Source organism: Lepisosteus platostomus, chromosome 16 (genome assembly GCF_059453375.1).
Source record: "Lepisosteus platostomus isolate fLepPlt1 chromosome 16, fLepPlt1.hap1, whole genome shotgun sequence".
Taxonomy (NCBI): domain Eukaryota; kingdom Metazoa; phylum Chordata; class Actinopteri; order Semionotiformes; family Lepisosteidae; genus Lepisosteus; species Lepisosteus platostomus.
Genome location: NC_142626.1, coordinates 26,900,233 through 26,917,772, shown reverse-complemented (window position 1 = coordinate 26,917,772; position 17,540 = coordinate 26,900,233). Strand labels below are relative to the sequence as shown.

Here is a 17,540-nt window from a genome sequence, read left to right as displayed (position 1 = left end):
CAATTAGTGACGGAGCAGCTGATGATCACAAGCTTTCAGGCAAAAATAAAACCAGAGGGCACAAGCGGAAACTATGGGGAAGTGCATTTAAATGAAACAAGCTGCCATGTTGTTGAAGCAGATAGCCTGGCTGCAGTTAGGAAAGACTTTCTTTACACAAAGGGTGGTGGGAGTGTGGAACAAGCTGCCTAGCCATGTTGTTGGAGCAGGTAGCCTGGATCCCGCAATGAGGAAAGACTCCCTTCTTTACACGGAGGGTGGTGGGAGTGTGGCACAAGCTGGCCAGTCACGTTCGTGAAGCAGATAGCCTGCTTTCTTTCAAGAATCAGCTGGAAGAGGTCCTGCAGTTAGGAAAGACTTTCTTTACACAAAAGGTGGTGAGAGTGTGGAACTAGCCATGTTGTTGGAGCAGGTAGCCCTGATCCTGCTGTAGCGGCAATGCTTGTTAATAAGACAGAATTAAGTGATGCTGTGCTTTCCCAAATGAGGCCCCATCTCTCTCTTCATCTCTGGTGCAGCCACAGAGAAACTATTCATGCAGGCTGATTTAAGGTTTCCTTTGATAAGAGACAGCTCCCAAATGGGGATGCAGTTAGCTAAGCCTGGCTATCATGATCAATGGTCATCCATTGGCGCCTATCTGTCTAGGGAGTGCCAGATGGACATCTGGACTGCATTCCTATGTGTCAGGAGTAAGTGACTCATATCTCACCTTGACCAACCAATCAGGGACTGGTAGGGCCGAGTAACCCATGTGGGACTCTGATGCCCATGAAACTTTCAGCCAATGAACGAGCTGAAGTTCCTCATGGTAAAAACAGGCAACACAGTGAGCCTGGAGTAGGGGAAATTGTAGGAGACTATTCTAAAGAGAATTCTAAGGAGAATTCCAGGGGTGCAAGACAATTCCAGGGCAGGACGGCCCAGGAGCAGAAAGGGTCCCAAGGGCAGGACATTCTCGCAGCGCGCCTCCTGACCATCCTGAGACTCAGCCTGGACAACCACGGAACAGCCAGTGTGTCCGAGTGCCAGAACTTTCCTTTGTTCTAAGAGTCGAGAGCGGAGGTTGTCAGAGAGTAACCAAAAGATCCACCCGAGGTTAGCATCAGCAGCAAGCTGAACAGGTCAGAACTGTGGACAGCTGAATCACTATTCAGAAGTCCTATTCCTGACTTGCTGGGACCCACAGTCATTTTTTCTCCTGTGCACAAACTTTGCTAGTTAAAGCCAACACTAACTAGCCGGTCAGTGAGCATCAGCAGTGCACTGTCGCAAGCCGCACAGCACAGCCTGGCACGGAGCCAGAGAGCGCGGATTGGACAGCAACAGCTTGGAACTGTTTCTTTGTGCCGCAGGAGATCTGAGTCCCCAGAGATTGGATGAGTATTCAACTTCAATGCATTACAGCTCGAGAATTCAATTGTTATCCCAACCAGTTGATATCAATTTAATTCCTAAGAGTTATGTACTTGTTTTGAGTATCCAATGTAGAAGTTATAACCAAGTTCATTTACGAAATGAATGATATACTGAACGTACAGTATGTCCTCTTGATACTGTATATGTAACTCTTCGTAACTGAATGAATATATACCTTTTGTATTCTGATAACCCTCTTGATAAGATCTGTTAGGTTTATATGCATATTTTATGTATTAATAAATGTATTCTCGTGTATTAGTACCTGTGTGTGTGCGTTGTTTGAGTTATATCGCATGGTTGGATTTTAAGGCCATCAAAAGAATCAATTTCGTGAATTACTGCTACAATTAATAATTGTCCCAGTAAATGCCCAAACCCTACAGAACTGGTGCCTTGTAATTTTGTTCACTGCTCAGAAGTAAAGATTTTGTGCTCATTACATCAAGTTATGGGTTTCTATGCAATGCCCTTGGTTACAAGGGGATTCTGAAAGGCAGCCCTACCATAAATATCAGCTTTGTGAACATTGTGATGTGCAGTATTTGATGACGCTGGGTCACTGAGCTGTAGATTCTATTATGTGAGGCCTTTGCTTTGTTGTCTTATCTATTCTTTTAAATGGAGTTGATAACAAAAGTTCAGGAGGGATGACAACAACCATGTTCAATCAGACTCAGCTATCAGTAATTAACAATTGCTTCTGACATCCATTCCTCTCCCAAAATGCTATAAATACCTATGAGATCCCCATCTCTCTCTTGTGCATGTCTGTTGCATGAGTCTTGCTGTCTCGCTGTCCTCTCCCCACTCGTGTGCATCCTTGCATAGACAGTACTACGACGCTGCCTACACCATACAATCAATAGTCCTGTTTGCTGCTCCAATGCAGAGTTTAATCTCAGCCAGAAACCAGCTGAGTACCAGCTAGTCATTGATCTGACTCTTTGTCACTTTTCAACATTTGCCAGCTTCATCTGGTCTTTCCCAAGACCAAGACCCACCGTTGACAACCCGTCATTCCCAAACAGCTAGCATTTGACCATCTAGTTTCTTCTCCTGTTTTAAAATAAATGGGCTGCTCTCGGCAAGCGCACATTCACTGCCATGTTTGCAAATCTCCCATTCGAAACCTTTCCTCCCATTATCACCTGGACAGTAGCACAATGTCAGCAAACTACGTTAAAACAGTTTTAATTCAGGACGTAAATGTAGGAATATTACTCATTTTCCTATCAAAGATAGGAGACTTCCGCATTTCCCAACGACGTCATCAGCAATGCTACACTCCAGTCCGGTGCAAATCCTGAGCTGCCAATGCAGCCAACCTGCTGATCCTACCCTCGTGTCCATAGGATTGTGCTCTGGATTTTTAAAAAAATGCTGCTTATTTTGCATTCGCTACAGTGTGTTCAGATTTAAAATGACAGGGCACAGAAGTGCTGACTGTAGTGGATAAGATTGCATAGTGCTTTTATACAGTTCATTCTATAAGTACCTTGACGTTTTTTGCATTTTGTTGTTTTAAATCTTGTGTGTCAAAATACTATGTAGTATTATTAGGTAAGGAAAATACTCCAAACAAAGTAGAAAACCCAAAAAAGATCATTAATAAGATGAGAAAAATGACAATTCACACAATTTAAGAAATAAATCCGCCTTTGTCTCAGTCAGGCAGTGAATATCAAGAAAAGATTCAATCCTGGAGACTAAGGAGCTTTCAGAACAGCTCAGGGATACAGTTGTAGAAAGACACAGACAGGCTGCACACGGGTCCCTGTGGAACAGGACTGTCTGCATCCACCCAGTCACAGGCTGTTTCCTGTTCTCAGCCCATGTGCAAACATCACCTTGCTTTCCTTTTCATACAGTTAGGAATCTTGTGAAATTTCAAGTGCTCATTTTTAAATCATAAAAAGAATAGTGTCAATAATACAACATTGTAAGACAGTTTTCTGCCCTCATAGTGGCATCACAGTTGGTAATATGAACATGAATATGTCATATTTTATTTGATATAGGTCAGCAAATACATCAGTCTGGTAATATGTATTCTTCTCATGGGTAACGTTGAAATTAATTCAGTTTTAAACACTTCCAAGTTAATACTGTTCTTTTAATAAAGGCAAGACTAAGTTTGTGACAGTATACTGTTACAGATGTCGTTAATGAGCATTACAGTGTGTGTGTGAGTGTGTGAGTGTGTCAGTGTTGTTGATGTACAGTAGAGTGTGTGAGAGTGTCTCAGTGTTCTTATTGTGCAGTACAGTGTGTGAGAGTGTGTCAGTGTTGTTAATGTGCAGTACAGTGTGTGAGTGTTGTTGATGTGCAGTATAGTGTGTGAGAGTTTGTCAGTTTATTTAATTTTCAGTACAGTCCAATTGCAGGAATAAGAATAAAAAAAACTATTATTTTTTCTTCCACTGCTCAGAAGTGCAGGTTTTCAGTTCATTACAACAAGTTACAGTATGTTTTGCTTTGTGCTGGCCTTGGTTACAAGGGGTTTCAGCATGGTGTCCTGACCATAAATATCAGCTTTACAAAGCTCAAGATGTACAGTATTTGTTGAGACTGGGTACTGTAGCTTCAGTGCTGTGGTAATTCTGGAAGCCATTGTTTGTAGCTTTTAGCCGCTATCCTGTTAAGGGTCCATCTAGCCCTGTCGATGAGCTTTGACTGTTCCTCCTCCCCGATGGTGTTTTCCCTTGTTTGGTGTACTGTATACTGGTATGATTTTCATCACTGTTCTCCTGACACATTAAATCATTTTGCCACTTCTGTGACAGATGCTTCTGTGATTCAGGCACCAACTGTTTCATCCCATTCAAAATCTGTTAGATTACTCATGTTGCTTGAGAAACTCATGTTTTCTTGTATGTGTTAATTTCTAGACTGCTTTTACAGCAAAAACATACTAGTAAATAATATTGAAATTAGTATGAAATGTGTAAATTATTTGTAGGTGTCATAAATTCTCAAATTACAGGTGCTGTTGTCAGTAGGTTTTTCCTGTACATTAGCAGGTGCAGTACAAGCTTTCATCTGTCTGACACGACACATCTGTATCATCAGTGTTGTCTTATACATTAAAGTGGAACAAGTACGCTCAAAACCACTTTACAGGAAGTCCTTCAGCGCAGAGCAACTGAGCCTGTCTTTACTAGCCCTTCTTTCCTTCAGTGCTTCCTGAATAAAAACATACATTACGTTAGCGAAACAGAAAGTATATTTCTGTTACTTCGCCATTTTGAGCGAAGTATGGCAGATGCAGTCGGGTACAAGTAGAGGGACTAAACTTACTCCTCCATTAAAAACACACTGAAGTGTGGTAATTGTGGAAGGTGGCTGGGGGAGAGAGCAAGAGGTTTTACCAGAATTCAGACTTCAGACCACTGGCTGTAGAGTCTTAGAGACTGAAAACAGTTTAGGGAAGATTATAAGAGCAGAAGGACTTCAGGGGAGACTTCACATCACCCTGGGTGAGTCTATCAGGAATAAATGTATCGAAGTGAGCACTGTTTCACCTCTCTCATGTATTGGTTCAGGGTTGTCCAGCGGTACATTCTGAAACTGATCCTTGTCTGCAGCCATGTGAAGACACATGGAGCTGCTGAGATGGTTCACAGCGCATTCAGGTTTAAAATGGCGGAGAGTGGAAGTGCTGACAGTGGTGGATAAGATTGCGTCAGTGTTTTTATACTTAGAGAGCATTTTCTTAGTGCCTTGTAAAAGTATTGACAGCATTGAAGTTTCTAAAGTTTGTTGTTTTAATGCTTCTTGGTCAAAATATTATGAAGTAATAATATTCATTATGTACACAAACATCTGTAAAGATTCTTAAAACTGGTCTTGGTTGCAAGGTATTTCTGCATGGTGTCCCGACCTTATATACCAGTCTTTGTGAAGCTCATGATGGGCAGTATTTTTGAGGCTGGGTCACAGAGCTGTAGATTCAGTGCTGTGATAATTCTTGACGCTGTTGTTTTGTTGATTTGCGTAGTGATCCTGTTAGGTGTCCATCTAGCCCTGTCGGTGAGCTGTGAGTTGTGACCACTGTTCCTCCTTCCTGATGCTGTTTCCCTTGTTTATCATACTGTATGCTGGTCTAATTTTCGTCACTGTTCCCATGATATTGTTCCTGTTTCCTGTTCTCAGACCACGTGCAGACATCACCTTGCATTCCTCTTCATACAGTTAGCAGTTGTGTTGAAGTTTCATTATTTTTAATTACTCACAGAATAATAACAGAAATGTAACATTAAGAGAAAGTTTTGATCCACTTCTTGGAAGCAGAGTCTTTCATATGTCAGTGAATACATCAGACATGTATAAATTTTTCATTCCAGTTGTATGAATAACAGCAACATAGGATTAGTCAGATCTTATTATTTTGTTCACTGCTCAGAAGTGAAGATGTTGTGCTCATGACATCAAATTATGTGTTTCTGTGCATTGTTCTTGGTTACAAAAGGATTCTGAAAGGCAGCCCTACCATAAATATCAGCTTTGTGAAGCTCGTGATGTGCAGTATTTGATGACACTGGGTCACTGAGCTGTAGATTCTGTTATGTGAGGCCTTTGCTTTGTTGTCTTAATAACTATTGTTTTAAATGGAGTTTATAACGAAGGTTCAGGAGGGATGACAACAACCACGTTCAATCAGACTCAGCCATCAGTAATGATCAATCGCTTCTGACATCCATTCCTCTCCCAAAATGCTATAAATACCTATGAGATCCCCATCTCTCTCTTGTGCATGTCTGTTGCATGAGTCTGCTGTCTTGCTGTCTCGCTGTCCTTTCCCCCCTCGTGTGCATCCTTGCATAGACAGTACTACGATGCTGCCTACACCATACAATCAATATTCTCGTTTGCTGCTCCAATGCACAGTTTGATCTCAGCTAGGAACCAGCTGAGTAGCAGCTAGCCATTGATCTGACTCTTCGTCGCTTTTCAACATCTGCCAGCTTCATCTGGTCTTTCCCAAGACCAAGACCCACCTTTGTCAACCCATCATTTCCAAACAGCTAGCGTTTGAACATCCAGTTACTTCTACTGTTTTATAATAAATGGGCTGCTCTTGGCAAATGCACATTCGCCACCACATTTGCAAATCTCCACTTTGAAACCTTTTCTCCCATTATCACCTGGAAAGAGCACAATCACGGCAAACTACGTTAAAACAGCTTTCGCTCAGGACGTAAATCTAGGAATATTAATCATTACTCATCAAAGATATACCTAACGTATCCTGTGCTCCCAGTAGATTTCTGCATTTCCCAACGACGTCATCAGCAACGCTACACTCCAGTCTGGCACAAATCCTGAGCTGCCAATGCAGCCAAGCTTCGTGTCCATAGGATCGTGCTCTGGATTTTTTTAAAAAATGCTTCTTATTTTGCATTCGCTACAGTGTGTTCAGATTTAAAATGAAAGGGAACAGAAGTGCTGACTGTAGTGGATAAGATTGCATAGTGCTTTTATTCAGTTCATTCTATAAGTACCTTGACGTTTTTGCAATTTGTTGTTTTAAAACTTGTGTGTCAAAATACTATGTAGTATAATTAGGTATGGAAAATACTCCAAACAAAGTAAAAAAAAAGATAATTAATAAGATAAGAAAAATGACAAAGTCATGAATGCAGAAGTTTTCAAAACCCTGTACTGAGTTAAACATAAATTCAACTGAGTGCACAAATGCTCCAAAACAAGCAGCACTGATAGTTGTGCAGCCTTTATGTGCTATAATAGTCATTCACACAATTTAAGAAATAAATCCACCTTTGTCTCTGTAAGGTTCCTTAGTCAGGCAGTGAATATCAAGAAAAGATTCAATCCTGGAGACTAAGGAGCTTTCAGAACAGCTCAGGGATACAGTTGTAGAAAGACACAGACAGGCTGCACACGGGTCCCTGTGGAACAGCACTGCCTGCATCCACCCAGTTACAGGCTGTTTCCTGTTCTCAGTCCATGTGCAAACATCACCTTGCTTACCTTTTCATACAGTTAGGAATCTTGTGAAATTTCAAATGCTTATTTTTAAACAATAAACAGAAAAGTGTCAATAATGCAACATTGTAAGACAGTTTCCTGCCCTCATAGTGGCATCACAGTTGGTAATATGAATGTTAATATGTCATATTTAATTTGATGTCAACAAATACATCAGTCTGGTAATATGTACAGTTTTCTTCTCATGGGTAACATTGAAATTAATTCAGTTTTGAACTCTGCCAAGTTAATACTATTCTTTTAGTAAAGGCAAGACTACGTTTGTGACAGTATACTGTTACAGGTGTCATTAATGAGCATTACAGTGTGTGAGAGTGTGTCAGTGTTGTTAATGTGCAGTACAGCATGCGAGAGTATGTCAGTGGTATTAATGTGCAGTACAGTGTGTGAGAGTTTGTCAGTTTATTTAATTTTCAGTACAGTCCAATTGCAGGAATAAGAATAAAAATAACTATTATTTTTTCTTCCACTGCTCAGAAGTGCAGGTTTTTAGTTCATTCAAACAATTTACAGTATGTTTTGCTTTGTGCTGGCCTTGGTTACAAGGGGTTTCTGCATGGTGTGCCGACCATAAATATCAGCTTGGCAAAGCTCAAGATGTACAGTATTTGTTGAGACTGGGTACTGTAGCTTCAGTGCTGTGGTAATTCTGGAGGCTGTTGTTTGTAGCTTTTAGCCGCTATCCTGTTAAGGGTCCATCTAGCCCTGTCGATGAGCTTTGACTGTTCCTCCTTCCTGATAGTGTTTTCCCTTGTTTGGTGTACTGTATACTGGTATGATTTTCATCACTGTTCCCCTGTCACATTAAATCATTTTGCCACTTCTGTGACAGATGCTTCTGTGATTCAGGCACCAACTGTTTAACCCCATTCAAAATCTTTTAGATTACTTACTGTATGTTGCTTGTGAAACTCGTATTTTGTTGAAAGTGTTGATTTCTAGACTGCTTTTACAGCAAAAACATACTAGTAAATAATATTGAAATGAGTATGAAATGTGTAAATTATTTGTAGTTGTCATAAATTCTCAAATTACCGGTGCTGTTGTCAGTAGGTATCTCCATTATTTTGTCCCGTACATTAGCAGGTGCAGTACAAGCTTTCATCTGTCTGACACGACATATCTGTATCATCAGTGTTGTCTTATACATTAAAGTGGAACAAGTACGCTCAAAACCACTTTACAGGAAGTCCTTCAGCGCAGAGCAACTGAGCCTGTCTTTACCAGCCCTTCTTTCCTTCAGTGCTTCCTGATTAAAAACATACATTACGTTAGCGAAACAGAAAGTATATTTCTGTTACTTCGCCATTTTGAGCAAAGCAGGGTAGATGCAGTCGGGTACAAGTAGAGAGGGAATAAACTTACTCCTGCATTAAAAACACACTGAAGTGTGGTAATTGCGGAAGGTGGCTGGGGGAGAGAGCAAGAGGATTTACCAGAATTCAGACTTCAGACCACTGGCTGTAGAGTCTGAGAGCCTGAAAACAGTTTAGGGAAGATTATAAGAGCAGAAGGACTTCAGGGGAGACTTCACATCACCCTGGGTGAGTCTATCAGGAATAAATGTATCAAAGTGAGCACTGTTTCACCTCTCTTATGTACTGGTACAGGGTTGTCCAGCAGTGCATTCTGAAACTGATCCTTATCTGCAGCCAAATGCAAGAGCGAAGACACATGGAGCTGCTGAGATGGTTCACAGCGCATTCAGGTTTAAAATGGCAGAGAGCGGAAGCGCTGATTGTGGTGGATAAGATTGTGTCTGTGTTTTTATACTTAGAGAGCATTTTCTTAGTGCCTTGTAAAAGTATTGACAGCATTGAAGTTTCTAAAGTTTGTTGTTTTAATGCTTCTTGGTCAAAATATTATGAAGTAATGATATTCATTATGTACACAAACATCTGTAAAGATTCTTAAAACTGGTCTTGGTTGCAAGGTATTTCTGCGTGGTGTCCCGACCTTATATACCAGTCTTTGTGAAGCTCATGATGGGCAGTATTTTTGAGGCTGGGTCACAGAGCTGTAGATTCAGTGCTGTGATAATTCTTGACGCTGTTGTTTTGTTGATTTGCGTAGTGATCCTGTTAGGTGTCCATCTAGCCCTGTCGGTGAGCTGTGAGTTGTGACCACTGTTCCTCCTTCCCGATGCTGTTTCCTGTTTATCATACTGTATGCTGGTCTGATTTTCATCACTGTTACCATGACATTGTTCCCGTATCCTGTTCTCAGCCCATGTGCAGACATCACCTTGCATTCCTCTTCATACAGTTAGCAGTTGTGTTGAAGTTTCATTATTTTTTAATCACTCACAGAATAACAGTAATGTAACATTATAAAACAGTTTTCACCCACTTCTTGGAAGAAGAGTCTTTCATATGTCTGTGAATAGATCAGACTTGTATATTTTTTTCATTCCAGTTGTAGGAATAAGAGCAACATAGGATTAGTCAGATCTTATTTTGTTCACTGCTCAGAAATGAAGATTTTGTGCTCATGACATCAAATTATGTGTTTCTGTGCATTGTTCTTGGTTACAAAAGAATTCTGAAAGGCAGCCCTACCATAAATATCAGCTTTGTGAAGCTCGTGATGTGCAGTATTTGATGACACTGGGTCACTGAGCTGTAGATTCTGTTATGTGAGGCCTTTGCTTTGTTGTCTTAATAACTATTCTTTTAAATGGAGTTTATAAGGAAAGTTTAGGAGGGATGACAACAACCACGTTCAATCAGACTCAGCCATCAGTAATTATCAATCGCTCCGACATCTATTCCTCTCCCAAAATGCTATAAATACCTACGAGATCCCCATCTCTCTCTTGTGCATGTCTGTTGCATGAGTCTGCTGTCTTGCTGTCTCGCTGTCCTCTCCCCCCTCGTGTGCATCCTTGCATAGACAGTACTACGACGCTGCCAATCAATATTCCTGTTTGCTGCTCCAATGCACCGTTTGATCTCAGCCAGGAACCAGCTGAGTACCAGCTAGCCATTGATCTGACTCTTCATCGCTTTTCAACATCTGCCAGCTTCATCTGGCCTTTCCCAAGACCAAGACCCACCGTTGTTAACACGTCATTCCAAAACAGCTAGCGTTTGACCATCTAGTTATTTCTCCTGTTTTAAAATAAATGGGCTGCTCTCGGCAAGCGCACATTCGCCGCCATGTTTGCAAATCTCCCATTCGAAACCTTTCCTCCCGTTATCACCTGGACAGTAGCACAATGTCAACAAACTACGTTAAAGCAGCTTTAATTCAGGACGTAAATCTAGGAATATTACTCATTTTCCTATCAAAGATATACCTAACGCATCCTGCGCTCCTAGTAGACTTCCGCATCTCCCAACGACATCATCAGCAACGCTACACTCCAGTCCGGTGGAAATCCTGAGCTGCCAATGCAGCCAACCTGCTGATCCTACCCTTGTGTCCATAGGATCATGCTCTGGATTTTTTTTTAAATGCTGCTTATTTCGCATTCGCTACAGTGTGTTCAGATTTAAAATGACGGGGCACAGAAGTGCTGACTGTGGTGGATAAGAATGCATAGTGCTTTTATTCAGTTCATTCTATAAGTACCTTGACGTTTTTTGCATTTTGTTGTTTTAAATCTTGTGTGTCAAAATACTATGTAGTATTATTAGGTATGGAAAATACTCCAAACAAAGTAGAAAACCCCAAAAAGATCATTAATAAGATGAGAAAAATGACAAAGTCATGAATGCAGAACTTTTCAAAATCCTGTACTGAGGCAAACATAAATTCAACTGAGTGCACAAATGCTCCAAAACAAGCTGCACTGATTGTTGTGCAGCCTTTATGTGCTATAATAGTCATTCACACAATTTAAGAAATAAATCCACCTTTGTCTCAGTCAGGCAGTGAATATAGAGAAAAGATTCAATCCTGGAGACTAAGGAGCTTTCAGAACAGCTCAGGGATACAGTTATAGAAAGACACAGACAGGCTGCACACGGGTCCCTGTGGAACAGCACTGCCTGCATCCACCCAGTCACAGGCTGTTTCCTGTTCTCAGCCCATGTGCAAACTTCACCTTGCTTTCCTTTTCATACAGTTAGGAATCTTTTGAAATTTCAAGTGCTTATTTTTAAATCATAAAAAGAATAGTGTCAATAATGCAACATTGTAAGACAGTTTTCTGCCCTCATAGTGGCATCACAGTTGGTAATATGAATGTGAATATGTCATATTTTATTTGATATAGGTCAGCAAATACATCAGTCTGGTAATATGTATTCTTCTCATGGGTAACATTGAAATTAATTCAGTTTTAAACACTTCCAAGTTAATACTATTCTTTTAGTAAAGGCAAGACTACGTTTGTGACAGTATACTGTTACAGATGTTGTTAATGAGCATTACAGTGTGTGTGAGTGTGTCAGTGTTGTTGATGTACAGTAGAGTGTGTGAGAGTGTCTCAGTGTTGTTATTGTGCAGTACAGTGTGTGAGAGTGTCTCAGTGTTGTAAATGTGCAGTACAGCGCGCAAGAGTATGTCAGTGGTATTAATGTGCAGTACAGTGTGTGAGAGTGTGTCAGTGTTGTTAATGTGCAGTACAGTGTGTGAGTGTTGTTGATGTACAGTACAGTGTCTGAGAGTGTGTCAGTGTTGTTAATGTGCAGTACAGTGTGTGAGTGTTGTTAATGTGCAGTACAGTGTGTGAGTGTTGTTGATGTGCAGTACAATGTGTGAGAGTGTGTCAGTGTTGTTAATGTGCAGTACAGTGTGTGAGTGTTGTTGATGTGCAATACAGTGTGTGAGAGTGTGTCAGTGTTGTTAATGTGCAGTACAGTGTGTGAGTGTTGTTGATGTGCAGTACAGTGTGTGAGAGTGTGTCAGTGTTGTTAATGTGCAGTACAGCGTGCGAGAGTGTGTCAGTGTTGTTAATGTGCAGTACAGCATGCGAGAGTATGTCAGTGGTATTAATGTGCAGTACAGTGTGTGAGAGTTTGTCAGTTTATTTAATTTTCAGTACAGTCCAATTGCAGGAATAAGAATAAAAAAAACAATTATATTTTCTTCCACTGCTCAGAAGTGCAGGTTCTTAGTTCATTACAACAAGTTACAGTATGTTTTGCTTTGCGCTGGCCTTGGTTACAAGGGGTTTCTGCATGGTGTCCTGACCATAAATATCAGCTTTACAAGGCTCAAGGTGTACAGTATTTGTTGAGACTGGGTACTGTAGCTTCAGTGCTGTGGTAATTCTGGAGGCTGTTGTTTGTAGCTTTTAGCCGCTATCCTGTTAAGGGTCCATCTAGCCCTGTCGATGAGCTTTGACTGTTCCTCCTCCCCGATGGTGTCTTCCCTTGTTTGGTGTACTGTATACTGGTATGATTTTCATCACTGTTCTCCTGACACATTAAATCATTTTGCCACTTCTGTGACAGATGCTTCTGTGATTCAGGCACCAACTGTTTCATCCCATTCAAAATCTGTTAGTTTACTCATGTTGCTTGAAAAACTCATATTTTGTTGTATGTGTTGATTTCTAGACTGCTTTTACAGCAAAAACATACTAGTAAATAATATCGAAATTAGTATGAAATGTGCAAATTATTTGTAGTTGTCATAAATTCTCAAATTACAGGTGCTGTTGTCAGTAGGTTTTTCCATTATTTTGTCCTGTACATTAGCAGGTGCAGGACAAGCTTTCATCTGTCTGACACAACATATCTGTATCATCAGTGTTGTCTTATACATTAAAGTGGAACAAGTATGCTCAAAACCACTTTACAGGAAGTCCTTCAGCGCAGAGCAACTGAGCTTGTCTTTACCAGCCCTTCTTTCCTTCAGTGCTTCCTGATTAAAAACATACATTACATTAGCGAAACAGAAAGTATATTTCTGTTACTTGCCATTTTGAGCGAAGCAGGGTAGATGCAGTCGGGTACAAGTAGAGAGGGAATAAACTTACTCCTGCATTAAAAACACACTGAAGTGTGGTAATTGCGGAAGGTGGCTGGGGGAGAGAGCAAGAGGTTTTACCAAAATTCAGACTTCAGACCACTGGCTGTAGATTCTGAGAGCCTGAAAACAGTTTAGGGAAGATTATAAGAGCAGAAGGACTTCAGGGGAGACTTCACATCACCCTGGGTGAGTCTATCAGGAATAAATGTATCAAAGTGAGCACTGTTTCACCTCTCTTATGTACTGGTACAGGGTTGTCCAGCGGTATATTCTGAAACTGATCCTTGTCTGCAGCCGAGTGCAGGAGTGAAGACACATGGAGCTGCTGAGGTGGTTCACAGCGCATTCAGGTTTAAAATGGCGGAGAGCGGAACCGCTGATTGTGGTGGATAAGATTGCGTTGGTGTTTTTATACTTAGAGAGCATTTTCTTAGTGCCTTGTAAAAGTATTGACAGCATTGAAGTTTCTAAAGTTTGTTGTTTTAATGCTTCTTGGTCAAAATATTATGAAGTAATAATATTCATTATGTACACAAACATCTGTAAAGATTCTTAAAACTGGTCTTGGTTGCAAAGTATTTCTGCATGGTGTCCCGACCTTATATACCAGTCTTTGTGAAGCTCATGATGTGCAGTATTTTTGAGGCTGGGTCACAGAGCTGTAGATTCAGTGCTGTGATAATTCTTGACGCTGTTGTTTTGTTGTTTTAAGTAGTGATCCTGTTAGGTGTCCATTTAGCCCTGTCGGTGAGCTGTGAGTTGTGACCACTGCTCCTCCTTCCTGATGCTGTTTCCCTTGTTTATCATACTGTATGCTGGTCTGATTTTCGTCACTGTTCCCATGATATTGTTCCCGTTTCCTGTTCTCAGACCACGTGCAGACATCACCTTGCATTCCTCTTCATACAGTTAGCAGTTGTGTTGAAGTTTCATTATTTTTAATCACTCACAGAATAACAGAAATGTAACATTATGAGACAGTTTTGATCCACTTCTTGGAAGCAGAGTCTTTCATATGTCAGTGAATACATCAGACATGTATAAATTTTTCATTCCAGTTGTAGGAATAACAGCAACATAAGATTAGTCAGATCTTATTATTTTGTTCACTGCTCAGAAGTAAAGATTTTGTGCTCATGACATCAAATTATGTGTTTCTGTGCATTGTTCTTGGTTACAAAAGGATTCTGAGAGGCAGCCCTACCATAAATATCAGCTTTGTGAAGCTCGTGATGTGCAGTATTTGATGACACTGGGTCACTGAGCTGTAGATTCTGTTATGTGAGGCCTTTGCTTTGTTGTCTTAATAACTATTGTTTTAAATGGAGTTTATAACGAAGGTTCAGGAGGGATGACAACAACCACGTTCAATCAGACTCAGCCATCAGTAATGATCAATCGCTTCTGACATCTATTCCTCTCCCAAAATGCTATAAATACCTATGAGATCCCCATCTCTCTCTTGTGCATGTCTGTTGCATGAGTCTGCTGTCTTGCTGTCTCGCTGTCCTCTCCCCCCTCGTGTGCATCCTTGAATAGACAGTACTACGATGCTGCCTACACCATACAATCAATATTCTCGTTTGCTGCTCCAATGCACAGTTTGATCTCAGCTAGGAACCAGCTGAGTACCAGCTAGCCATTGATCTGACTCTTCGTCGCTTTTCAACATCTGCCAGCTTCATCTGGTCTTTCCCAAGACCAAGACCCACATTTGTCAACCCATCGTTTCCAAACAGCTAGCGTTTGAACATCCAGTTACTTCTCCTGTTTTATAATAAATGGGCTTCTCTCGGCAAATGCACATTTGCCACCACGTTTGCAAATCTCCCCTTCGAAACCTTTCCTCCCATTATCACCTGGACAGTAGCACAATCACGGCAAACTACGCTAAAACAGCTTTCGCTCAGGACGTAAATCTAGGAATATTACTCATTACTCATCAAAGATATACCTAACGTATCCTGTGCTCCCAGTAGATTTCCGCGTCTCCCAACGACGTCATCAGCAACGCTACACTCCAGTCCGGCGCAAATCCTGAGCTGCCAATGCAGCCAAGCTTCGTGTCCATAGGATCGTGCTCTGGATTTTTTTTTAAATGCTTCTGATTTTGCATTCGCTACAGTGTGTTCAGATTTAAAATGAAAGGGAACAGAAGTGCTGACTGTAGTGGATAAGATTGCATTGTGCTTTTATTCAGTTCATTCTATAAGTACCTTGACGTTTTTGCAATTTGTTGTTTTAAATCTCGTGTGTCAAAATACTATGTAGTATTATTATGCATGGAAAATACTCCAAACAAAGTAAAAAAAAAGTAATTAATAATATAAAAAAATGACAAATTCATGAATGCAGAAGTTTAAAAAAAAACATAAATTCAACTGAGTGCACAAATGCTCCAAAACAAGCTGCACTAATAGTTGTGCAGCCTTTATGTGCCTTTATAATAGTCATTCACACAATTTTAGAAATAAATCCACCTTTGTCTCTGTAAGGTCCCTCAGTCAGGCAGTGAATATAAAGAAAAGATTCAATCCTGGAGACTAAAGAGCTTTCAGAACAGCTCAGGGATACAGTTGTAGAAAGACACAGACAGGCTGCACACGGGTCTCTGAGGAACAGCACTGCCTGCATCCACCCAGTCACAGGCTGTTTCCTGTTCTCAGCCCATGTGCAAACTTCACCTTGCTTTCCTTTTCATACAGTTAGGAATCTTGTGAAATTTCAAGTGCTTATTTTTAAATCATAAAAAGAATAGTGTCAATAATGCAACATTGTAAGACAATTTTCTGCCCTCATAATGGCATCACAGTTGGTAATATGAATGTGAATATGTCATATTTTATTTGATATAGGTCAGCAAATACATCAGTCTGGTAATATGTATTCTTCTCATGGGTAACATTGAAATTAATTCAGTTTTAAACTCTGCCAAGTTTATACTATTCTTTAAGTAAAGGCAAGACTACGTTTGTGACAGTATACTGTTACAGATGTTGTTAATGAGCATTACGGTGTGTGTGAGTGTGTCAGTATTGTTAATGTGCAGTAAAGTGTGTGAAAGTGTGTCAGTGTCGTATATGTGCAGTAGTGTGTGAGAGTGTCTCAGCGTTATTATAGTGCAGTACAGTGTGTTAGAGTGTGTCAGTGTTGTGATGTGAGATGTGAGAGTTTCTCACTTTCTGTTGTGTGTTGGCAGGTTGTCAGCTCGTATCAAATTCATGTCCTTGAGACCCTCTGCTGATCCTCGGGAGGGGAACAGTTTCTTAAATGAGTCTCTCTGAGGAGCCTGAGGTTGAAGATGGAGCACTGGTCCCTGAAATTGAGAGGTATTTATAGTGTTTGGTGGAGGAAGGATGAAGGGAGTGATTGCTAATCACCGACGGCTGGGAATGATTGAGCGTGGTTGTTGTCATGCCTCCCAAATGTTCGTTATATAAACTCCATTTCACTAGGAATGACAACACCCAAGATCAAAGCGTAATAAATTATTATGGAGCTGATATTTGGCTTAACCCGCTTGGCTGAGGGCCAACCTCCTGGCCGTAGGACAAGGAGGCCAGGACCCCCAAAAAGAACCAGGTGGGACCCCAAACCACCAATGCAGAATTTGGAAGAGCCTGAAGAAGGTGAGAAAGTGTGGTCTGTGAGGCATGGATTGTTGCAGCAGTAGGGCAGTCGGAGTGCTTGTCTGCGTCCTGTATAAGTTAACTGTAGGGAAGTCGGCTTCTGTTGGCCTTGGTGAGTCGCTTATTATAGGTACGCGTTGAGGTGTTGACAGAAGGGAATTCAAACAAACACAGGGTCTAAATGATGAGAAACCATGTGGGCTCTTTGTAGATGAGAAAGAAATCGCTGCTATTATTGGATTAGGTTAGTGGTGGTAATGTTATCTGAATGGATACAGGCCCTTGTTTGCGATTGTGTCCCCCAAAAGTAGCAAAGGAAATTGGAGACTCCAAATTGATGGCACTTGATTCGCATGGTGATCAGGAGAAGAGATGGAGGTAAACAGTAGCGACTTGGCCTTTTATAGCTGTTAACTTTGATGAGGTTTCCTGGACAGACGGAGTGGCTGGCTCAAAGGAAATGCGGAGGCATGTAAACCTTTTGGCAAGTAACCCCTTTGCTATCTGACGATAAATTAAGTGTAAGGAGCTAAGTGCTGGGACTCTTATGGACTCTGG

General features: G+C 40.9%; 2 protein-coding genes across 4 annotated transcripts in view; one reads left to right on the top strand and one right to left on the bottom strand.

Annotated features, from left to right (window-relative positions):
• LOC148647125 (latent-transforming growth factor beta-binding protein 3-like) overlaps positions 1–2,240 on the bottom strand; it is a 47,810-nt gene extending 45,570 nt beyond the window's left edge. Inside the window, exon 1 of the mRNA XM_088609404.1 lies at positions 2,231–2,240. Coding sequence (XP_088465530.1) covers positions 2,231–2,240 — 10 coding nt within the window. The remainder of the gene's footprint in view (positions 1–2,230) is intronic.
• Positions 1–17,540, top strand: part of LOC148647124 (NACHT, LRR and PYD domains-containing protein 3-like) — a 405,714-nt gene that overhangs the window by 263,494 nt on the left and 124,680 nt on the right. Inside the window, exon 1 of one of the 3 annotated variants that reach the window (XM_088609316.1) lies at positions 13,306–13,539. The exons of 1 other annotated variant lie outside the window; for it this stretch is intronic. Coding sequence is in view for 1 of the 2 variants with exons in the window: in XM_088609315.1 (XP_088465441.1) it covers positions 16,624–16,682 (59 nt within the window). In the remaining variant the exon portion in view is untranslated. Of the gene's footprint in view, positions 1–13,305; positions 13,540–16,147; positions 16,683–17,540 lie in introns of those variants that run through there. One more of the 3 variants, XM_088609315.1, reaches the window with a different exon arrangement.